This window comes from Papaver somniferum, unplaced genomic scaffold (assembly GCF_003573695.1).
Source record: "Papaver somniferum cultivar HN1 unplaced genomic scaffold, ASM357369v1 unplaced-scaffold_107, whole genome shotgun sequence".
Taxonomy (NCBI): Eukaryota; Viridiplantae; Streptophyta; class Magnoliopsida; order Ranunculales; family Papaveraceae; genus Papaver; species Papaver somniferum.
This window is the reverse complement of record NW_020619603.1, coordinates 7,066,662-7,091,409: the sequence shown is the minus strand read 5'-3', so window position 1 is coordinate 7,091,409 and position 24,748 is coordinate 7,066,662. Positions and strand designations below refer to the sequence as shown.

Genomic DNA, 24,748 nt, shown 5'->3' with positions numbered 1-24,748 from the left:
GTGTCACAGTTTGGATATGCATCAATAAGGTTCCTAGGTTGCTGTTTTTTTTCTCTAAGAAATTTTTATTTGTAACAAGCAAATGCAAAAAATTAATGTCTGGTGTGTGTATATGTAGGCAAGAAGCCTTCGGGGAAAGTTTATACCCCCCCCTTCAAGTGCCTGGTTAGGAATCTGACACATCAGGAAGTCGTGCATGATGTTTATGGGTTTGATCTTTTCAGAAAAATCAAAATATTTCGTTTGGAAAGGTGGTTTAGGAAGTCGACATCTCATCAAAAGTGTCTGTTTGAAAAATGTGACATTTAAGTACTAATTTCTATTTAGGTTTCAATTCGGTTTCTGATAAGGTTATAGTTTGTTTGTTGACTATCTCTGTGTTTCAGGTGCGAGACCAATTCCAGAATAATTTCATTAGAATGGGGTAAGTGTGATTATTTGTGGGTGCATTTTACACATAAAACTTGTTATTAGATATTTTTCTACCGGTTGAGGAGATGCCTACTAACAATTATGCTGAGAGAAGGTAGCTGATATGGTGGAGTAATTTTCATTAGAATTTGTGGAGGAAAATGGTGGTGTGCAGTAGTGGGGTTTAGCTTATGAAGATGCGATGTAAGGTTGATTATTTTGTTTTATTTATTTTCTGTTTTATTATGATAATTTTCTCAAAATAAAATATATATAACAAAAGTAGGTGGTTAATCGTTTTGTTATTATTTTTTGTAATGTTGTTCACGATATGATATTTTGAGTTACACAAATGTTTAGTTCATTGAGATTATTTGTTCATAATGGTTACTGCAGTTCACGTGTTCATGATCTAAAAATGATAAATTTTGGGAAGTGGGGACACACATATTCATTTGCTTGACACAAATTCCAGGTTTTGGTCTATCGCAAGGTACAATGCGGGTTAACGTTAACTAAATGGTGCTTATAATTCGTATTCCGTGAATCAGATGTGTTATGCCGATGAAGACACCTACATGACATTCCAAACATGTGGTGTTAGTCAATTCTTCGTCCCTACAGGATGATACTGGCCCCGTCCATCATTTTCAATTCTATGTGGAGCAAAAAGGATAAATGTTAATATGAAATAGGGAAATAGGAATAAGTATGGATGTAAATCCCAAACAACATTGTTAAGTTATTGTCCTAAGAGCATTCTACTCTTTATTGGCCTTCCTTTATAATTTTTTCTGATATTTTTGATGGGTTCTGTCAGATTATTGAATTATAATTTTTTGTGGAACCTATTCTTATTATCCTTTTTCTTTCTCGAACATGATATACGCATGAAATTTCTTTTTCTAATAGACCATGCTGTAACGGCACTTCGTTATCTTGATCTAGGGTTGATGTAAAAAAAATGGTCCCTTTAATCGTTCAATTCTAAGAGAGTTTTATGTTTTGTGTCAAGCCACATACATAATAAAATTAGCTATATGCATCACTAAAAATCCAGCAACAAAATTATTTAATTAACCAATACAATTTAGATTCTCTTTGTGGGACAATCATTAATTAGTGGACAATCCTTGCGGTTAAAGTAACAATCACGAGTATTCAAACAGATTCTTAGTGGGATGTTAGTTCATTGCTTGATTACAACCAATTTGATATGCTACGTTTAGTAAAAAGTATAGAACATTAGCACCTAGTCAAATTATCTTCTTGTCGGTAAAAATAATGGAAAGGGGGAACAGGGAGTAGTTTATCAATACGAATCCAAGAATGCATGCACAAATTCAAGACCGAAAGTTGTTGCAGTATTAGATATGGAGCACGCCTCGGAAATGCAGAGCCAGGTCCATCAGTGCCTGGTGCAGATTTGTTCTTCAAATACTGGACTGAAATTTATTTTCCTGTCCTCTCATTGCGACCGCTGACTGATAGAGCCTTCGAAGCTTAAATGTGAACTGCCTCTGGATGACAATCCTGCATATCGAAAACATCGAGTTCATGAAAATTACACTTTCATCTCCATCTTACAGTAACTTTCCATAATATCATTCCCAACTTTGAGATTATTCTAACATTTTGGTCTCTATGAAAAAGAAGAAAGTTTTAGTGCCTGATTAATTTCGAAATATAAACAAGGTAATACAAAAAAACCATTCAATCAATAAACAGTGCTTCGACACATCAAATTGCATTATTTTTATCTAGTATGGACCACCTGGTTTAGAAGACGGACATTTCTTATGGATGCAATGATACACGAAGATGTTCACAATGTGTAAACACAATTACAAACAATTTTTGCACAGTCTACATACAAAATATTCTGAACTAACTAAACTTAAAATAACCATCAGAAATCCATTTTAAACATGAAGACCTCTTTCAGGTTACTACATGATAACCCAGAACTAAAATTACAAAACAAACAAAAAAAAACACACTCTTGTATGCAGATTAAGAGAACAGATAGAATAGACACTTCTTTCCTGCTCCAACACCTTACAGTCATCTGTAGTAGTTTGACCACAACAAAATCATATTGTTTTGGTTCATAAGAAAGTAGGGGTCTCATCATAAACCTCCTTATACATCAATCTACAAAAGCATTTCACGCATTCAGGGTCTGATGGGTCTATCTCTAGATTCCAACAAGTTGATACTTGTCAGCTCCTCCTAATTTAAAGCAAGGATTTATCACGTCGCATCTATGTTCTTCATTTATAACCGAGACTCTCAAAATGTGGCTCCAAAGAACAATAAAGAAAATCATGGATGAGAACGTTCATCATCAATGGAGAGACCTTCGTACTGGTAAATTGAGATGCAGACGATAAATCCATCAACGCATAGTCCTCGATCACTTCTTCACGAGCACGTCAATTAGGTATATAACAAAAAAGTAAAACCTAAATCATGTGTATCTAATAGTTAACAAGCAGTGAAACGGTAAAATGTTGTTACCTTGAATAATTATACCCAGGCAGAGATGACCATGGCATACATGACATTAATATTAGGCGATGAAGCTTTTGTCTTCATATGCGAAGGACTAATGCAACAGATAAGCGGAACGGCTGCCAGCTAACTAAACAAATAAAATGAGCCGAGTCGTACTTCCTTTAGCGATTAAATCCTTGCGGTGTGTTTTTGCTGCATTTAAGAATTGGACCATATCATTGTGAGCAGCCAGGGAAGGTACTGAATCATCTCGAAAAGTATGAACAACTTTCAGAACAGGAGTGTCTTCGACGTTAGTAGTCAGATTCTCCACGAGCATATCCAGCGACAAAGACCACGCGCTGAGTTTTCTCCTCTTGCAAGCGATACCTAACCAACACTTACAAAATCAGTAAAATTGGAGAGAGATAAAAGTGTCTAACATGACTGCTGGCAAATTCAGATGAAAACACAGTTGCAAAATCAACTGAAATTATCGACACAAGTATAACTAGACACTTCGCACTATCAGAACCCCATTGCAGTCTGAATCAGAACTAATATACTGTGTAAATTATCCACACAGATCTAGTTAGAAACTTAGCACTGGCCGAACAATCATGAAACAAAAAAACATAAGAAAACCCACATATGAGGAAACAAAAAGAACTGAATCACGGATTAGGTATCACAAAAGCCCCCATTGCAGTTTGAAGATGAGTTTCGAAATTCCAAATTAGAAAAGTTCTAGAACAGAAGAAATATACCCATCATCTGACCCTTCTCAAAGTTATATACATAAATTTATCAAGCAGGATGGGTTTCTTTTAAGATGTACTACTACACCATTAGCAATATCAACAGCATATATATCTAACTAAGATAAACAACAAAACCATGGATTCGGAATTTATCTACTGTAAGACAAGTTAAATTTATGGATACATTATATCATTCTCCAACTCTGAAACGTCTAGGGTAAAATTCACAAAAATAAGGATAGTAGCCTGAGTCTGTCAGACAAGACTGAAGGAGTAAATCATTCTGTGATTTTTAGTATAACATACAGCAAAATAACCTTAGAGGCCAGAGCGGCTAGATCAGCACGAGTATCAAATTGGTACATGCCGTCCTGGTCTTTGACAGGTAAATGTGATATTTCACCTTCAACCGAGAAACCAGAGACACACCTCCAGCATCCTTATTAAACCTTTCCCGTTCATATCAAACAACACTTTGTCAAAATAAGGGGAATAAGCTGGTATATCCTGTGAAAATCAATAAAACCACATATTAGTCCCAATTACTTAATTGATTAATAAAATCAATCAAGCATAACTTCCTTGAGGAGTTCATGTAGCAGAAAAATACCTTGTTCCTTATCCAAGTCCTCGTGAATTGATAAGGTTCTGTTTTGATCGAGGAAATATGATCATGTTGTGGTTGTTTGTGTGTTCCGATCCCTCCACCAGAATCACATACAACAAAATCAATACTCCTTCTTAAAGTATCCATCGATACCTTAATGTCTTCTTACTTAGTGATCGGGGTTTTGATTTCGGGGAAGATCAAAATGAGAAATAGGAATTGAAACTTGTGGGGAAATTGATTTCATGGATCGATCTGCAAAACTTGAGATAAGATCTGAAACTATGGAAATCTGAAAATCGAAGCAAAGGCGGACTGGGACTGATTAGGGTTTTATAATTTCTTCTCTCTATTGGATTTGGATTTCAGATTTTAAGTGGACGATTTAGATCTTATCCTTGTAATTACCAAAAGTGCCCTTCTGACAGGACTGTGTAATTTCTAAAGGAACTCTCTTTTCTGATCAGAGTACACCCTAAAAGCTCACTTGGCCGGAATAGCTTGACATACATGGGGCATGGCAAACCAAAATGAAGCATAGTGACAGTGAACACCGGAATGAATCACAAGGTTTGAAAGTGAATTCACTTTTATCTGAAGGTCAGTGGCACATTCCAGTTGAGCTGCAACAACCTATCTCTAATTATCAACTGCCTGCTGTTCATGGTGGTATTGATATAAGATTATGGAATGCTGATAAAAATGGTAAATTCTCAACTCATTCTGCAGTTGAAAGAATAAGATCTCAAGAACCAGTTTTGGCATGGACAAAATACATTTGGAAACATTTTCTTCATCCTAGTATAGTCAGCAATGTATGGAAGTTACAACAAGAAGTCTATGTAGATGATGCTATCATGGTGAAGAGGGGATTTGAAATGGCTTCAATCTGCTGTATTTGTTGTGCAGATCAAGATAATATTAATCATACTCTCTGGGAATGTGAGTTCAGTATTGCAGTTTGGAATTGGTTGACTAGAGTTTTTAGATTTCCAAAGCCTAACTCTTTTGCAGATGTTTGTCAGGTGGCAAAACACAAAGGTAAAATAATAAATCAGTTGTGGATGACAGCTGCTTGTGCTACTATGAAAGAGCTGTGGTTTCAGAGAAATGCCAGGCGTTTTAGTGAAATTAAACCTAATCTAAATAAGTTTAAAAGAAGGATCATTCGGCAAGTTCATGAGGGTAGTTACAGAATGATTGTAAGCAGATCTGGGCTCGCATATGAGAGCCAAATCATGCTTTTTTTTTTCCAAAATTTAACATTCTGGTATCTTTACGTTTCTTGAGTCTGTAATTTTTGGCTTTTGATCTTTTGTAATTGTCTTGAGTCAGTCCTGTTTTGTCTCGTGACTTTGTTTTTCATTCAACAGAAAATGTGATTCAGCAAAAAAAAAAAAAATCACAAGGTTGCTAAAAGTGGCTATCAACCTCTGAGAAATTACCATTAAATTTTTTTTAATCGCATCCGATTTTTCATGTAATCTTTTAATCCAATCACATCTAATGATCTACACTTTGATAAGGAACCAAAATTGCAATTGCATCTGCAGATCGGTGCTGCTTACAACTGAACGGAAAACAGAAGTCGGTGGTTAGACTAGGAGCCAACTGTTTGTTACCTTCGATTTATACATCACTGAATAATACCAAAAAAAAGTGGGTATCCAACTGATAAAGAGGGTGGCCAAACAATGGGAACTTGAAACCAACTAAGCTCAACCCCAAAATAAACTTGTGCTATATTTTTAGCCTGATGGGAACATACAGTTCTATGATTCTACCATTAAGGTCTAGGTTCAAATCCAGCTCTATCCAAACGAGATCTATGATTTATAGAATCACTGAAACAAGTGGCACAGTGGTACTGATAAACCTAGCTGTTACGTTCAAAATAGAATAAGCATCATATTATAAGTAAAGTGCAGCAGGAGACTACTAAAGAGAATTACTTAACGAACAATATCAAAGGAGAGTACTACAGAGAATTACTTGACGAACAATATCAAACAGCGCATTTCTCCAAACAACGCATTAGACTACAATTTCAGTTTAATATCTAACACCATTAGATAGCCTTTAATATCCGTGAGTAATTTGTTGCCCTTCGTATTTAGCGAGCTTCGTACTGCACAACTGCAACAGACAAAACCATCAGCTTAGATTTGATCCAAAACTAAACTATCAAAGTACATTCCCTGTTGGATGAACATACATTTTCAGAAAATATAGGAAGGTTTCTACGGAGAAATCATAATTCAACATAGCTTTTTTAAGAAAATTAATGCATACATAATGTTCATAATAATATCACGATCTCAAAGGGGGTCAAACACCAATCAAAATTACATGTAGAGACCCCTTTGTTAGCAGAAATACCATAACATATGTGAGGGCCAGGTATCTTTTCTATAGTTCATATGTCAACGCCTAACTATGTGCTGAGGGCAGTCAACAGCCACCACACAAAAAGTATAATCGTGCCTAAGAAACAGCCACAAATGAGAAGTGTTGACATGGGAAATTCGCACACTATGAGACAATGTGTTGCTCAGCAGCACTTACAAAAGTTCCATTTTCTTAAGCTTTAGTTACTACAACTACTTCAAAATCAAACCCCAATGCTAAGACTTCTGCTCAGTGGTATAAGTTCATCGACATGAGAGTTTTCTTAACCTAATATAAAATGCTGTAAGACACCAATCACAGACAAATATGAAAATTCATTGATAAATCTTACAGACTAAAGACATATCGGAAGCATTCCAAAGTCGAACACCCAGTTTTGCGAAATAACATAACTAACTTTGCAAAGATGAAAAGCTAATTCAGAGTCTAAAGTTCAGTAGAAGCTACTTACTTCGTTTGGTTCGCTTCTTGTAAAGGATGCGATATCCACATTCCCTACACTGAATCACGTCTCCCGGCTTCAGTGTGTTCTCCATCCCACAATCTAACAACAAAAACAAGGTATTTAAGAAACAAAATTCACGAAGAGAGTCCCTTTCAGTAGGAAAAAAATTAAAGTTGATTTCACTAACAATTTAAAATCAAAGCGATAGTAGATTGTAAACATTACCTCCACAGATGTAACTGACTGGTTCAGCAGGTTGAGAATCCATGGATGACAAAGTCGGAGGATTAAGGGTTTCTGAACAAAAAGAAGATTTCAAATTAGGGTCTTAAAGGAGAAACAAATTTAAAAGATCAAAAGTTCAAATTTTCTGTTCTATAATGAGAGGATTTTAAGATAGAAGAGAAGAGAATGTTTGTAAACACGGGATTTTGCTAGGGTTTTAAAAGGGGCTTCGTCTCCAAGAAATAGTGGTCAATCATAAAAAATATAAACGACGAATATTACTATTGAGTATTGACACCCGCTGGAACTACAGGTGACAGCTGACAGGTGGTTCAAATTGTTTACCTAATTGTATCACTACTGGAAATTGGCATCAAATATGTTGGTGGCTTAGATAACAAAACCTCCCACTTTCAATACTCTTCTTCTAAAGCAAGCAAGCGATCAAGCACCCATTTCAGATAACTGAATTCTGACACGTATAATGCTCAGAACTAACGATGTAATAGCAGTTAAACAGACTCAACATATAGAACACAAATAACAATTCTTTGCTCCACTAAGTATCAAATTGCAGTCCTACACAGATCAATCATTCATGTATTCTAGACAACCTAAGGCTTTTCAACATTTTTACGAAACCCAGATTTTATATCTCAATTATATTCACAATACAGCGACAACCAAGCAAGCAATACACATGTCACATATCATGTAATACAATTTGCAGGAACTGAACATCCATTAGTTCATGTATATACAACACAGACACATCTACTTAAGAGCTACAGATATAATGCAAAACAGCCAAAGAGGCGTAAACATGAAAGTGAACTTAACATGACTGATATGGATTAGAGAGCAACAAACCTGACACACTGGACAAGTCCTAGATCCAGCATGACATACTCATAACAGCAAACCAACATTTGAGCTATAACAGACTACAGCCAAAAGTAAAAGCAGCATAACATACATTTCATTTTTCCCTAGCATTTTTCGACAAAGCTAAATATGGAGATTCTAGAGATAGATCTTACAGAATTCAATTTACTCACAACAATTCACAAGTGATAACCCACTGACATAGTTTTAACTAATACTCCAAATAACTCACAAGTGATAACCACCGGCTCAAAACTTCAGATCTATTAATCTAGAAGCATAAGAATCAAACACACACAAAGATCATACTCATTTCACAGGATTCCAATAGTAAGAGACCCCAAATAAACAAAACCCAATACTCAAAATCATATATCTATCAACCTAGAACCATAAGACTTAAAAACACACAAACATACTCATTTCCGAAGATTCTAATAGTAATAGAAGATTGAAAATAGAGCACCACAAAACATGGTATAAGAAGTAAGAGTGAGCAAAAGTACCTCACTTACTCTCTGATGGAAATGAAAAGTACTTCTGGGCTTCTGGCTTTAACTCTTTTGAAGCGAAAATCCCAAAGATGGAACACACATAAAAAGATTCACACAAAAACAAAGTTAGAAATCAAAAACTAAACACAAATTTGCAAATTGAAAAATCCATTTGAATCTATAACTCCTCTACCTTTACCGCCAACAACAGCCCTAAAAAGAATAAAACATAGCATGTTGTATCATTGATACGACCATAGCTTAATCAAATTACGGTAAGAATGAAGTTTACATAACGGCTTAAGTTCAACCACAACCTTCAAAGGAAGACACCAGTAAGCCAAATATTTCCAATCCTGATAAACTAAAGGAATTAAATAAAAAGCACTTCCCAACCAAGAGATGGCCATCATATCTTTCATGTTGAGGCGCAACGATTGACCAACTAACTAGATCCAACAGGGTCAACTATTGCAGTAGAACATAATCAAACATGATTCTTGAGATATCATCCAAAACAACATTTTACAAGTCAGGAATCTAATTCTAAACAAATATAGTTATTATGACTTATAACCACAAATTCTATGGATGTACTTCAAACTCATTCAAGTATTATACATGAATTTATTTGGGGAAATCTCCAAAATTTACATGTATAAACCTCACTCAACAATTTTCCCAAATCAGATTAGTTAATCAAGAAAACCCAAGGTTGAAATTACAGAAAACTCAAGCTCTAATATAATCCAAATTTGAAGTTTAATCATCTAATTTTATAAAAACCCCAAGCTGTGATAAACCCTAACTTCCGTGTTTTTTACATCAACTTCACATCACTGATAAAATTAAAAAGACTAGGTACTGAATCACAACATGTATCAAGTGTAGTAACACCAATACTCAAGTTGGTAAGAACCATATTCGATCATTTGGGTAAAAACCGCTCACCACCAATCGATTCCAAATTGAAGAACAGAAAGGGGTAATTTCTTAACCTCGTTTATAAAACCAGACAATAATCAACAACTCCAAGTAATCAAATCACGTTCAAGATCTCAGTCAAGTTATCTGGATTCTCTGATTACCAGAGAAGCAGAAGACGAGAAAACGAGAGCCTATAAAGGAGGAGGAGCAGGTGTTAAAGATTTCTCACGATTCATGTTGTCTTTATTTTTTAACCTGAAATTACCTAGCTACCCCTGATGGGTTTAGTAACTCTTCCAAATACTGGATCCGGTTTGAACCAAAAATCCGAACCGAAAAGTATGTAATCTTATATATTCCAATTAAGTACAAGTTTCCATTTGAAGTATCTGCCTCTAACACCAAACAATACAGTACACTAACATGTGTTGGCAAAGGAATTGTGGTGTTTTCAAAAGTAAATTAACATCACCCAGAGGTGGGGGATTAATGAGGCAGCTGGCAATAATACTCCATGGGATATGATTTGGCCACCAATCCACATTGCTTTACATGCATGACATACCAATAAGGAAGAACAGCAGAGAGACTCTGGAATGATAGAAGATATATCTGCACCATCGGGATTGTCCTGTGGGCAGGTCCGGCCAAAACCTCAAATTTTAGTTGGTTTCTAAATGTAGGATATTCTTGAAGAGCCAAATCTTTAGGAAAACTGATTCATCAAGCAGCTAGAAAATTCTCAGACGTCAGGAACGCATCACAAAAAAATACGACTGAATCATCCAACGGTTCATATTTTATCATCAGAATTCATTTATAAGGTATAAATCTTAATTCACCTAGCGGTTAAGATTATGTCTTTCAATACGAATCTCGAGGTTTGTTGTGGAAACATTTTTGCTACAAAAGTTTCTTACCGCATGATTTCTTTTTCTAAATTCTTAGGTCGGTTTCTTATAGTGCTATATGAAATTGTTGAAGCCTATATAAGAACACCAAGTATTGTTATTAGTTGATTTATTATCATAGTTCTTTTTTCCTTAGATAATACTTTACGCATGATTTTTTATATCTTTTATAAATCTATCGGTCTTAGCATAGTTTTCATCTCTCTCGTGGCTATATATTTCTAGGTTTCTATCCCTCTCCGAATATTTGAAGCTGCATAAATCAGTCCATTCTCTTCAACACAATTTCCAAAACTCTAACTCTCAAGTATCATGGCTGCCATTTCTACATCCAAAAACTTCTTATTAAGACCACATTCTTCTACAGTAAAAGTACACACATATTCCTCCAAAACTCCATTTCTTTTCCTACATACACTATCCAAACCATTATGAACTACAAAACTCCAGATAACTCACAAGAAATTTGATACAAAAGCGATAATATCTACAACCAAGAATGGAAAAAATTGTTACTAGAGAGTTCAACAAGTTCATAGTAGTAAAGAATTCGACAAAGCACTTCAAACAGCGGGACACAAGCTTGTAGTGGCCGCAAGTCATAGTAAACATAATCGTCAAATATATCCTTTCATGGTAGATTTAAGTAGAAAATGTAATAATGCTGAGTTTTCGTACTAATGGGTGATGAATCCAAGAAAACAAAAGCGCTTTGTAAAAGAGAAAAAATTGAAAAAGTTCACTTTAATTTTTACAATAGTATGGAGAAAATTCATGAAGAAGGTATAATTTGTCGGGATGAACTCATGCGAGACATACTATACTACGGAGACAATCATTCAGGTGTAATTCAATTAGAATGGATAATAAATTAATTGTTCTCGATTTACGGTTTGAACATTGTGGACCATGTGTTAAGGTATATCCAACCGTCTTAATGTTATCACGACTAATGGGGGATACTGTAGTTTTCGCAAGAGTGGATGGAGATGAAAATGATAACTGTATGCAATTCTTGAGAGATATGAAAATCGTTAAAGCTCCAACATTTATGTTCGTTAGAGATTTGTTAGAAACGTGTGGGATTCCAACTCAAAATCAATTGACAATGAGTGGAGTATTGGAAGATATTTTCCCCATAATCGTATTATTCCATAAACTAGGATATAAATTGTTTTACAAGGTTTCCCAAAATACTGTGACCCAATCAATGGTCAATATACGGAAAATATGGTCTATTACACCCCCTTAGTCGAAATGGGAGAGGAGCAAACGTTTAGACTAGAACGAAACGAATAAATAAAACTCGCGGTAGACCGTTGGTGAAGATATCTGCATATTGGATGTCGGATGGAATGTGCAAAACGTGAATATCGCCAATACGTACACGTTCTCGGACAAAATGAATATCAATCTCCACATGTTTGGTGCGTTGGTGCTGAACAGGATCCCCAGACATGTACACCGCACTGACGTTATCACAGTAAACAATAGTTGCACGCCGTAGAGGAATGTGGAGCTCTAGAAGTAAGTTGTGTAGCCAAGTGGTCTTAGCAACAACATTGGCGACCCCCCTGTATTCCGCCTCTGCACTAGAACGAGACACAGTGGCTTGTTGTTTAGAGGACCAAGAGATCAGGTTATTGCCAAGAAAAATGCAGTATCCAGATGTTGATCGTCGAGAATCCGGGCAACCCGCCCAGTCTGCATCAGAATATGCAGTCAGACCACTAACAGTTGAAACCGAGAGGAATAGTCCGTGATCAATAGTACCCTGAAGATACCTGAGAATGCGTTTTAGGGGCTGCATATGAGGCTCTCTAGGATCATGCATAAATAAACAAACCTGCTGAACTGCATAGGAGAAATCCGGACGAGTGAAAGTCAGGTATTGAAGAGCACTAGCCAGATGTCTATATAACATTGGATCCTTGATTGCGGGACCAGATGCCGCGCTCAGCTTGGATTGTGTGTCGACTGGAGTAGCTGCTGGATTACAGTTTTTCATAGAGGCACGAGCAATGATATCCTGTGCATAAGAAGACTGAGACAAAAATAATCCCGAAGTAGAGCGTGTCACAATAATACCCAGGAATTGGTGTAGCGGACCGAGGTCAGTCATAGCAAATTCTCGTTTCATCAAAACAATGGAACGATCCATAAGAGCATCCGTAGAAGCAGTGAGCACAATATCATCCACGTACAGTAATAAGTATGCAGTCTCCGAACCAGAGTTATAAACAAACAAAGATGGATCACAAACACTGCCACGAAAACCACAACCAATAATAAAACATGCAAAACGCTGAAACCATGCTCGAGGAGTCTGCTTGAGGCCATAAAGGGACCGTCGAAGGCGACAAACATAATCAGGATGAGCAGAATCAACAAAACCTGGTGGTTGATGCATATAGACGGTTTCGCCAAGTCACCGTGAAGAAAGGCATTCTTGACGTCCAACTGATGAATACGCCAAGACCGTGAACTGGCTATACTGAGTACAGTACGTATAGTCGCAGGCTTAACAACCGGACTAAATGTCTCAAAACAATCAACTCCAACCTGTTGAGATTTTCCACTTGCCACTAGTCGGGCCTTGTAACGCTGTAGAGTGCCATCCGAATTAAATTTGTGACGAAATAACCACATCGATTGAATAATAGGAGCGTTACGAGGACGAGGGACGAGATCCCAGGTATGTGTGTCAATCATAGAAGTGTATTCATCTTTCATGGCAGGATTCCAGTTTGGATCGCTAAGGGCATGGATGTGAGAGCGTGGAAGGGAAGAAACGGAAGAGGTATGCTGGACATTGAGGTTGAGACGCTGGATGGGACGGAAAATGCCACGAGTGGCTGGTCGTATTGACGGGGGATCAGCTGGAGGAGTGGCAGCAGCTGACACTGGCGAAGACTGAATGGATACATGAGACGATGTTGGGGAAGACGGAGTGGGCGCTGAAGCACCCGAAGATGAGCCGACACGCCGATGAGGATGTGTGTACAGCATAGGAGGTGTGTTTCCTGGTGGACCAACATTCGAGGGGTAGGCGGAAATTTGCGTCAGTGAGCGCAAAAGAGGATGAATGGTGGACTGTAGGTGGTCGGAAGAGGTGGACAGATCTGGAGAAGATGATTCGGAAAAGGGGAAGACATTTTCATCAAAGGTGACATGTATGGAGATAATAAATTTCTTTGTGGCAACGTCAAGACAACGATAACCACGATGATTAGGTGGAAAACCAAGGAATATACATCTGGTGGAGCGAGGAGCGAGTTTGTGCAGTGTTGTGGAAGATAGATTGGGGTAGCAAAGACAACCAAAAGTGCGAAGATGATGATATGTAGGTTGACGTTTGTAGAGAATTGATGCGGGTGAGCGGAATTGGAGAATTTTAGTTGGGAGAATGTTGTGAAGATAGACTGCCATAAGAAGTGAATGAGCCTAATATTTTGGGGGAACGAAAGCATGATACATTAGAGTATGAGTAATGTCATTGATACGGCGAATCATGCGTTCGGCCTTACCATTTTGAGAAGAGGTGTGAGGACAAGATAAACGGAAAACCAAGCCATTTTGATTGGCAAAGTTATGAAAAGAGGAATTGTCAAATTCGCGGCCCATGTCGCATTGGAAATATTTAATGGGACATTCAAATTGTGTTTGAACAAAAGATCGAAATTCCAGAAATTTGATGTAAACCTGGGATTTTAGTTTTAAAGGAAACACCCATAAATAATTTGTGAAATCATCAAAGAAAAGAAGATAATAACGAAATCCCGTATCTATGTTCAACGGTGACGTCCATAAATCACTATGAATAATATCAAAAGGAGCAACACTATTAGACTGAGAGTCATAAAAAGGAAGACGAACATGTTTGCTAACTTGACAAGAATGACATAGATCAGGAGAATGATCTTTTTTACATTGAATAAAAGAGTGAGATCTTAGAGCATCTAAAACAGATTTGCCAGGATGACCAAGGCGACGATGCCAAATTTCAGGTGAACAGACGGCAAGAGAAATATGGTGTTGAGATGACGAAGATGAGGTAGACACGGCAGAAGTGGTTATAGGATAGAGCTCCCCAGCACTATCACATCGTAGGATAGTCTTCTTCGAACTCAAATCCTTCACAGAAAAACCATAAGGATCAAACTCAATAGACACATGATTATCATTTGTAAACTTACGAACAGAGACTAATTTTTTGATGATGGAAGGGACAACAAGAGTATCTTTGAGGACAAGGGGATGAGATGGAAGATTTAGAAGTTTAGAGCCACTAGCAGAGACTAGAATACTATTACCGTTTCCTACCACGATAGAACGAATACTACTAGAATGAGAGACCTTTTTTAAAGTACCTGGATCGGACGTTATATGTGATGTTGCACCCGTGTCCATGTAGAAAGCATCATCCGGTGTGTGTAGACTCATGGAACTATAGGCCTCGGCAATGTCCGTTGGCTGTAGGTATTCGGTTGTTGGAGTGAGGAAGGCTTGCGGTGAACGGGCTGGCAAGGTGTTGCGATGACGACCACGGCCACGCCCACGGTTCTGTCTACCCCGCCCCTTCCAGCAACGCCATGTTGTGAAGCCCAGTATGGGACCGGCTGATGTGGGCTCTGTCCAGCAGCTGTGTGGTGCGTAGCCCAGTAGGGGACCGAATGGTGTGCAGCAGGAAATGGGTTCTGTGCAGCAGGAAATGGGCTCGGTGTAGAGGCCCAGTGTGGAGACCAGGTAGCAGCAGCTGTGGAAGGGTATCTTGGGCCTGCTGGGGTTGGGAGGAGTGGTGCTTGTCGGCCCAGATTGGAAGTGGGCTGGACATCAGGCGTGAACGAGAGATGCTGCCGGTGTACAGGAGACGCAGAAAATCCTTGATGACGAACTTCAGCGGCAACAAATGAAGGAGAGTAGATGTTCGCAGCGGCAAGGGAGGTATGTAATCCGGAATTGGATTGTTGTTCACGTGGAATCTCCTCAGTGCGTAGTTGAGACCGAGCGGCGTCAAACGATGGCATGGATTGTTGAATAAACGAAGCAACGGTATTATACTCCTCTGGAAGTCCATTGACAAGTTGTATTACCCATCGTTTATCGTTCATGGGAAAATCAAGGTCACTTAATCGATTTGCAAGTGCCTTTAACTTATCACAGTAATCATCAACATCATTGCAATCAATAAATTTGAGGTTTACAAACTTACTCTCAAGTGTTGCGGCACGACTACCTTTGTTGTCTTGGAAAAGACGTTGAAGATGATCCCAAATCTCTTTCGCGGTGTTTCCGGATTTGAGAACAGTGAGCATCAAATCTTTGGCCATGGTGGAGAACATCCATTGGCGGCAGAGAGCATCCAGTTGAAGAACGGTGGAAGCGTCTAGATCCGACGGCGGGGCTGATGCATCTATAAGAAACATTATTTTGTGTGCTTGAAGGTGGAGTTTGAACAAGAAACCCATGAAGAGTACTCATCTTGTTTGATATCTAGAAATATATGTACGAGGTTTTTGATGTTGGTGACCGTAAAGGCCGGGTGTAGGGTTTTTTTATCACCCGCCATTAAAGTTGTTAGGGAAGAAGAAGAAGAGGAAGAAGATGATGGATCAATTTTTGGCTGATACCATATTGGAAGATATTTTTCCCATAATTGTATTATTCCATAAACTAGGATATATATTGTTTTACAAGGTTTCCCAAAATACTGTGACCCAATCAATGGTCAATATACGGAAAATATGGTCTATTATGGAGTGGTTACACACTTCATATATTAGGATCATAAGGAGTTAGCTATGTAGGACGGTGTTGTATGTGGAATGTATGTTGGGTCTGGTAAAATAAAACTTATACGTGGAATACTAAGATACCGAAGAGTAGGAGTTCCTCTACTTATTCATATCTAGCTCCCCTTTTGCGCCCAACTGGCCCAGTAAGTACCATGGCCACCAAACTTGGAGCATGCGGAGCCAATGTAATTGCACACCCTTGCCCGCCCAAACAGGGTTTTGCACACCCTGTTAAAAGCCCAAGTGAATTCTTGCACGCGTATCGAAATCCCAAGTGAATTAAAGTTGTATCTAAGTTTCGTATTTGCATATGTCTCCTATATAACAAACACTTAAGAAGAAGAAAAAAAATATTCCGATATAGATATAAATATTTGTCTGTCCTTTTAGTTGTGGGGTGAACTTTTTTTTTTTTTTTTGACCCCCTCACTTGGAGAGTCGTTCAGTGATACAAAAGTAGAATTTGAGTTCAATAAGGAGAAAAGATTACTGTTTAGGCTTACATGCGTTTTCATATAAGCCTAAACCCCACATAACACATTATAGATTCGGCAAGGTAAAATATTTTTGCACAAATGGTTGTTGATACCTGTAGAAGTTTTGCTGGAGATGCATCAAAGTTCTGTTCGGAAGCAATGAGGAAATCATTCGTTTAGACGGTTAATCTTCATTTCATTTGTTGTTCTATCACTTCAGCTGTATGTTCCAAAAACGATTCTACATGTTGTTTAGGACATTTGTTGATCTTCAGAAAATAACTTCTTTATCAACTATAATCTCTCAGTATCATATCCAACTAAGCAAATTACATAGGAATGAAAATTTGGTTTCTTACAACATTTGTAAGTACACAGCTATAAAATATATATGTCTATGGTCGAAGTAATTCCAGCAGAACCTGAGCAGCTGGGAAGTTTATTTTTAAAACAAAAGTTTTTTTTTGTAAGGAATGCTTGAGCATGCTTCAGTTAATTCCTTTGACCTTCCGTTCCAACTCAACTAGGCTTTCCTTAACAAATCAGTGCAAAAGCATTCCATGGAGTAAGACAATCTCGTGGGTTTCACATAACGAAATACCCTAATTTTTTTGTGACAGGGTACTGCAAAAGTTAAAAAACCACTCCACCTAAACACAAACCTGCCGTAACCTAGAAGACAATAATGCACAATGTTATTTTTCCAGTCTTTGCATATCAACCTACTACATTTAAAAACTGACTCCTTAGGAATAATTTGAGAATTTATAATTTTAATCTCCACTAGGAGAAGGTTGAAATCCTCTATAAAAAACCGGACAAAGGTGTCACAAGTTAGTGCATACTTATCCTATTATTTTGGGAGTTTGTTAACGTTACATTGAGTAGTACTCTACTAGAGGGAGTAGTGGTCAGATATAAGCAATAGTTTAGCTAGTTGTTGAGCATTATTAGGAGTTATTTTGATTAGATTTTTTTTTCGATACTTAGAATTTATTTATTGCTTGAATTAAAGTCTTACATAATCATTCTCTGACATTTTCATAATATCAGGAGGATAATTATCCATATAAAGAAAATTGTTAGCTTCAAGCCTTACTTTTCCTGCTATAGCATGAGCCACACTATTACCTAGTTTATGAATTGACTTACAAAACAAGAAATTGAGTCTAGAAAACTTATTTTTAATTGCTGAAAGCAAATGTTGTTTATGCCAATGAATTTGTGTTTCCCCACTTTACAGAGAGATCACCACATTATCACAATCCATTTCGAAAATCACCTTCTTGTAACCTAGATGTTCCATCCAATCAACTGTCGATAACAAAGATTTGCACTCAAAGTACTCAGCTCCAAATTCTGTCTCAACTTCCTCATCTAGATTAACTCCTTTGACTCCAAATGTGGTACCTGCACAGTCCCGAATAATCAGTCAAACACTTCCCTTTTTAGTATCATACATAAAAGAGGCATCAATGTTGATTTTCACATAATCTGTTTCAGGTGGTAAACAAGTCTTTATAATATCATGATGACTCTTATTTATCCTAGCAGTAGAATAAGAAAGAGTACACTGCTGAAACAGATTTTGAATTCTAGATATTGTACTATTAGCATTTGGTTTAGTATTCCGGAAAACTAAATTGCATATATATTTCCAAATGTACCGGATAGTGCACATTAGCTTACAAGTTAAACTTTCAGCATCAAAACTAGCACCCTGTTCATTAGTGTGATCTAAGAACTAACTTACCATCCATTTATGGAAAGAACTAAAATCCTGCAAAACATTTGAGATATTAACATTCACACCTAACCAGATTGACCTAGCATAAGGATAATCTCTAAAAATATGAGCACTGGTTTCCATATAATGATTGCAGAAGCTACAGTGATGATCTATGTTTTGTTTAAAATGATATTTTCTCCCTAGTTGGAACTATATCCTTCTGTAGATGGGGGAAAAACGATTTGCTGTTTTTTACAAAATTGAGGAGGTGACCTTGCAGAGGAGACTGCTTGAACCGAGCAAATGCTCAACCTCACACAGATGCACTGCAAGAAGGGAGCTCTTTAAGTTCGAGAGATCAATCTGTAGGACTCCGGCCTAAACCAAGACAATGGTCGTTCCAGAGTCAATTCGGTCACAAGAGATGATGGGTTGATCTGTAGGAGGGAAGCGGAGAAATTTGTGAGATCAATGGTGATCGAGATTGTAGGTGTGTTGTGTATTACGGGTAAGAAAGTTCTGAATGATTAAATTTTACTCAGTTGAGAGTGATTGCTCAGACGATGAGTTCGTCTAGACGAAAGATTGTCCGTGTGAACTTGTCGAGAAATTCTTTTCTTCTAGAATTTTTCTGTTTCAATCAGGATTCAGAGACCTTTTTATATTGCTGAATTGAAAACATTGTGATGCCATGAAGTGTGACAGTTGCTGAAGCCAAAGAGTGGGGAAGTGGAAGATCGTGTTGAAAACCAGTTGCTCATCGTGCAGAGACTTGGTTAACTTTCCACCCACTACTTTGTTAACTCCTCCAACTGATTGGACGACTTGCTCACATTCTCATCGTGTGTATGAACACACATGCCGTAGACCGCCAGACCAAAACCCTAGTTAATATCCCCCCATGTGACACGATTGACATCTCATGATTGTGGAGTTAGTTTCGGACTTTATGGGACATTGGTCCCTTGTATTGCTGAGTTGAATATAATTTGCAAATGTTCTGAGACTCATGAACTGAACATGTCTGTTGAGACAAAGATATAATTATGTTGATTGTTAAGGTGAGCAAATATTGCTCGTACGAGCAAATGTTGCTCGTTTGATAAACTGTTGAACATTAATAATCAGTATTCATGGACTGAGAAAGTATTGATTGACTTATAGAATATTGATAGTCGAACCAATATTCATGGACTGAGAAAATGTTGCTCATCTGAGAAAATATTGATAGTTGAACCAATATTCATGGTCTGAGAAAATATTGCACATCTGATGAATTATCGAATATTGATAGTTGAACCAATATTCATGATTAGAACGAATATTGCTCATGTGATAAAATGCTGCTTGTATGAGCAAATGCTGCTCACATGAGTTATTGAATATTGACAGTTGAGCCAATATTCGTGATTTGAACAAACATTGCTCGTATGAGCAAATGTTGCTTGCATGGGCAAATGTCACTCACATGAGTTATTTATTGAATATTGACAGTTGAGCCAATATTCATGATTTGAAGAAACATTGCTCGTATGAGAAAATGTTGCTCGTTTAATAAATTATTGACATCGTCGAATATTGATAGTTGAACCAATATTCTCTTAATTGAGCAAATATTGATTGTCTGAGCAAAATGCTAATTCAAGATGCTAGCATCTGAGCCAAGCATAATTCTTAAAGTATTGATCACGGGATCAACGTAAAATTATTAGCGTTTGAATCTGATCAGAATTATGTTTTTGCAGAGCTCTGGATTCGAAACCCTAATTTTTATCAATTCCTGAATTGATGATTTACTGAAAACCATTCGTGAAATGAAGGAGGGATCGGAAACATGAGATGATGAATCAACCATGTAGTGCCTAGATGCTCAAGTGATAAAAATACCAAAATCTTTTGAAGATCCGTTAGTGACAGGATGATCAAATGCTGGTTTAATCATTTTTCAGATGGTGCTCATGTGAGCGTCAGGTAGTAGATCTGATTATGGAGAGATGAGGGACCGACCAAGGGATCATGAGACCGTCCCTTGGTGGTCATGGGACCAGCAGATAGTCCTATGAGCAAACTCTAAGTTGTTTGAGAAGAGTTTGGACCCAGTATGAGCAATTGAGCAAATTAGGTAAAAATCCTTAAAATATGCGGGACCGGCTATTTGCAAGCCTCAGGGCCGGCCTTGGTCAGACAAGGAAACATGCTCGCGTCACCATAATGTCCGTGTCCCTGAAAGTTTTGATATTTTCCGGTGTGCATTTGAGCAACATTTTGAGAAAATATGAAGAAATCATGGATTTTTGCTGAATCCGTGAAACTTCATGAGATGAAGGAATAGAATTATAAAATAATGAAGGCACTTTTCCTAATTTATACTATTTTTGATGATTTTAGGGAAATATCATAAAATCAAGGAATTTGTTGAAATCAAGGAGTTTCCATGAGATGAGGGAAACATAAAAATAATAATAATAAAATAAAGGGACGTGTGGGACCGGCTAGGGCATGGACGGCCAGCTATGGCCCGTCCCACGGGTTTCCCTAATTTTATATTATTTCTCATGAACTTAGTGAAATTTCAAGAATCCAAAGAGTTTGCTGAAACTAGGGAATTTCCTTGAAGTGAAGGAGTTTCCATAATATGAGTAGTTACATCTTTCTAATACAAAATAAATCAAACATCACACCATCAAAAACTAGATCTATCCAAGAAAGAATCGAAGTGAACTGAATCTAGCATTCTATTGAAATTATACACTGTAAACACAAATACCCATATTCAAGATCAGTGTAACAGCGGTGTTCAAAGATCCAATCAATATCTTGAGGCATGAAAATACCTATATATCAAAAGCCACATAGATATAGTGATAAAAATTAGATATAATTCAAGATCAGTTGATTACTTTGTACGAGAGGGAAAGATTGAATCAGATAGAAAGAAGTTTATAAGTAGAGGTGTTAGAGAGATGATTCACGGACTGGGATATATGGAGACAAAGTTTGGGAGGCCGCACAAGATGAAATGTGAAATGTTCTAATGTTTTCCTGTTTTTAGGTCGCATATATCCTCAAACTCAATACGCATTTAATCGGGTACCCAGCTGGTAGACTTTGAAAGATGTATTAAATAAGAGTATAAGGGAAGCCTACATGGTTATACCGCAAGTGCACGGTGTCGGTTTTAGCTTGTGCAAATATGGGTCGAATCCACAGGGACTAGGGTGTGAGTTGAAGTTTCCTAAGCTAATTCTCTGAGCAGTGAACTAATGAAGCAAAGAGTGACAGTGGCGAATGACAGTTCAATAGCAATGAGCCAAAGGAAGAGAAGTATAGAATTTAGAAGCAAACAGTGAAGCAAGAATTTGGAAACAAATGTAAACAAAATACCAAGGTCTTTGAATCCACCTCTAACTCACACTGATTATTCATCACTGACAGTAACTTTGTTTTTCTATAACCACTAGCAAGAGGGATGTCAATCCTCTATATAGCAAGGGTCATTTTGATATGAAATATCCTATCACAACTAAGGTACTCCTCCTAAGCATTATCTGTCTATCTAAAGCACAATTAATCAAAAGAACAATATATAAAATTAAGCATGAGTTGCAGTTTAGCAACACTAGGTGATTCTAACTACAATGGATGCCTGACATCCAATGTGAAAGGATAGTGTTGAAGCCCTAAGATGGAGTTTCACTATGAGCATTTAAACACATCATGGCTACTGACAAGAGCACGAATAACAAATGTTAAGCTAGGGTTTCATCTAAACCCTGGCAAATTAAACTAGAACATGTTTAACACATTAAATAACTAGAATTGAAACATTGAACATAACCAGAGCATTGATAGAACAAATCAAAACAGCACAGTTGAGGCACTGGATAGTCCAGTCCTCTTGGATGAAGCTCTGGCTAGCCCAGGCATGTGTACAACATCCCCATTCACCATCTATTTATACCCAAAGTCTCAATTAGGGTTTATACAATTTTTCCCCCAAATCAGTGAAATTAGGGTTTGATTTTTACCTAATTTTGACGTGACAAATCACTCAAGAAGGTAGACCCATTTCTTCCCTTCTTCTCCTGGTCCATTCCCATGCCTCAATTGATCTTCTAGCTCGACCTAATTCATTGATTTTCTCATCTAGGGTTTCAGAGAGAAAAGAGGGGAAATCGATGAATTAGGTGGGTAGAGTGGTAGGGAAATGATGGGAAAGGAGATGGTTGTAGCCATCATGGCGTTTGGTGGAAGTTAGTGGCGATGATGGAGAAGGTGGTGACAGTGGAGTAGTTGCAGAGGGAGTGGGAGGAAGAAGATGGGTTCGATGGAAAGAAGGAGGGGAGTGTTTGGCGATGGGTATAGGTGTAGGTTGTTACAGTGTGAAGCGGGCATATAAATTTTTGATGTTTCGCGAAACTGAGCCGTGGGATGATAACTTCTGAAACGGATCTAACGGCGAGATGGAGACAGACGTGGAGATACCGTTGGATGCATGACACAACGAAACTGACGGCTCAAGATGGAGTTAGGTGCTATGATGTTTGACAGGAGCTTCAAGATTTAATGCTCGGTGATGAGGCCACTGTTAGATGATGAGATGGATCCAATCTGACGACTCTCATGGAAATGGGTATGGATAATGGAAATGGATTTGGGTAAGGGTTTTGGGCCTTTGGTATGCCAAGCCCATATCTTCTTTAAGGACAATTCTTCCTCTTCAAGCCCACTTCTATTTGATCCGGCTCTTGCAAACATCATTCTTCGCTGCCTTTCTGCGGGAGTCTTTGCCGTTCCTTTGCTCTTTTCGCTCCGTGAGTTAACCAGGCTTTATTTAGTACCTAAAAATGCAAAATTAATTAAGAAAAGTATTTATTCTTGAAAACAATGAAAACACCGAATATGGGATAAAATGGAGCGTTAGTGCACAAATGATGAGTTAAATGCCAATAAAAAGGTGCAAATATATACAATATTTGGCACTCATCAAATACCCCCAAACCTGAATTTTACTTGTCCTCAAGTAAAACAAAACTAAGGAAATCCTACCTATACCACTGTAGCTGGTCTCTCGATTGCATTTAGCGAATGCAATAAGCCTTTTGAACCACTAAGTGTCCCTAGTGGACGAGTGAAGTCTCGTGAAGGTTTGCTTAGAACGTACCTACAAAGTTCTAGGCCAAAATATAAGCTCAGATTCCATGAAATGTGACATGTGCAAGACAGTAGAAGCTCACAGCAAAATGGAGATGTCAATCTAGCTATCAAAGGCACAATCCTATCATTGATAACAAATAAAGACATGCGATAAGAGTGTAAAGTGTATCTACACATGTGTAAAGAAAGATCGGATGTTATGACTACTAATCACCAAGAGATAGTTTCTCAGGCTAAGAACCGAGGTCGAAATCTAGCTAGCTGTCCGGACTTTACGAGAATTGTGAATGAGTTGGAGGTATTTCACAATTACTCGCGTTGTACATCAATGGCATACACCCTTCCTTGCTTATTACACCAGAACACAAAAGATGACTCTTTACATGACTCTTATTTACATTAACTACTCTTTTTTATTTTTGGAACAAGAGAGGATGGAATTGATAAATACTTGTTTTTTTTTTTTGATATTTTTCTGAATATATACATCGTTTTTTTTTTTTTTTTTTTTTTTTTTTGAATTTGGAAACACTTTTGATACATAGAAAAAAAAAGAAACAAAAAATTACATGACACTTTGCAAGAGGTAGCGCTTTTTGATGCACCCAGTTAAATTCGATGGTTGTTTTTCTTAATGTAACCTCCACCTTCTATCTCAACCAACCAAAGAACAAGCTAGTCAAGTTTCGTTTAGTATTCTAAAGTGATTGGCAATCGTGACTTCCGATAGAACACCTCAAGGATGAGGCTATACATGTATTGGTAGATCGTGCGCGTGCAAGTTTCTTATCACTATGTGAATTGTGCTAGAATCAGGGTGCCTAAATATCTAGACTAAGAATCCTTATGTTTACATACATGCACAAGAGTCAACATTTCAAGGTAAACGAGCTCCATTTTTATGTTTTTTTCAATTATATATTTTTTGATTTTTTTTTTCAAAAGGAAGGAGGAGTTTTGTTTTCAATTATAGCATGTTATCAAGGTATCTACTTTTCACCCCTAAACCTAAACTAAACA

The 24,748-nt window shown here is 37.5% G+C and overlaps 2 protein-coding genes, 1 long non-coding RNA gene and 1 pseudogene across 6 annotated transcripts; 2 read left to right on the top strand and 2 right to left on the bottom strand.

Annotated features, from left to right (window-relative positions):
- Positions 1-2,058: 2,058 nt before the first annotated feature.
- Positions 2,059-4,619, bottom strand: LOC113327640. 2 transcript variants are annotated; one of them, XR_003349105.1, is made up of 3 exons: positions 4,279-4,619; positions 3,975-4,175; positions 2,059-3,297 (listed from the first exon to the last, which is right to left on the bottom strand). It is a non-coding gene; the product is annotated as an uncharacterized LOC113327640 (long non-coding RNA). The 2 variants fall into 2 exon arrangements; XR_003349104.1 differs by having other exon boundaries at positions 3,986-4,175.
- A 186-nt stretch (positions 4,620-4,805) lies between these two features.
- LOC113327964 lies at positions 4,806-5,564 on the top strand. Its single transcript, XM_026575068.1, has one exon. The coding sequence runs from the start codon at positions 4,806-4,808 to the stop codon at positions 5,562-5,564; it is 759 nt and encodes a 252-aa protein (XP_026430853.1).
- A 592-nt stretch (positions 5,565-6,156) lies between these two features.
- LOC113328251 (DNA-directed RNA polymerases II, IV and V subunit 12-like) lies at positions 6,157-9,864 on the bottom strand. Of its 3 annotated transcripts, none has more exons than XM_026575363.1 (5): positions 9,685-9,864; positions 8,746-8,799; positions 7,355-7,426; positions 7,136-7,228; positions 6,157-6,411 (listed from the first exon to the last, which is right to left on the bottom strand). In XM_026575363.1, exons 3-5 carry the CDS (start codon positions 7,395-7,397, stop codon positions 6,389-6,391), a joined length of 159 nt encoding a protein of 52 aa, XP_026431148.1. In that variant the 5' UTR covers positions 7,398-7,426; positions 8,746-8,799; positions 9,685-9,864; the 3' UTR covers positions 6,157-6,388. The 3 variants fall into 3 exon arrangements, with proteins under 3 accessions (XP_026431148.1, XP_026431147.1, XP_026431146.1); XM_026575362.1 differs by having other exon boundaries at positions 8,755-8,799; XM_026575361.1 differs by having other exon boundaries at positions 9,732-9,848.
- Positions 9,865-10,883: 1,019 nt separating this feature from the next.
- LOC113327963 lies at positions 10,884-11,823 on the top strand (annotated as a pseudogene).
- The last annotated feature ends 12,925 nt before the right edge of the window (positions 11,824-24,748 follow it).

Excerpts from the sequence above, each read along its gene's own strand:
- LOC113327964 (XM_026575068.1), top strand. The coding sequence starts at position 4,806 with ATGAAGCATAGTGACAGTGAACACCGGAATGAATCACAAGGTTTGAAA.
- LOC113328251 (XM_026575363.1), bottom strand. The coding sequence starts at position 7,397 with ATGGATTCTCAACCTGCTGAACCAGTCAGTTACATCTGTGGAG. Across the intron at positions 7,229-7,354 it reads AGTCAGTTACATCTGTGGAG|ATTGTGGGATGGAGAACACA; the intron begins GTAATGTTTACA and ends TTTTGTTGTTAG. Across the intron at positions 6,412-7,135 it reads CAAGAAGCGAACCAAACGAA|TTGTGCAGTACGAAGCTCGC; the intron begins GTAAGTAGCTTC and ends TGTCTGTTGCAG.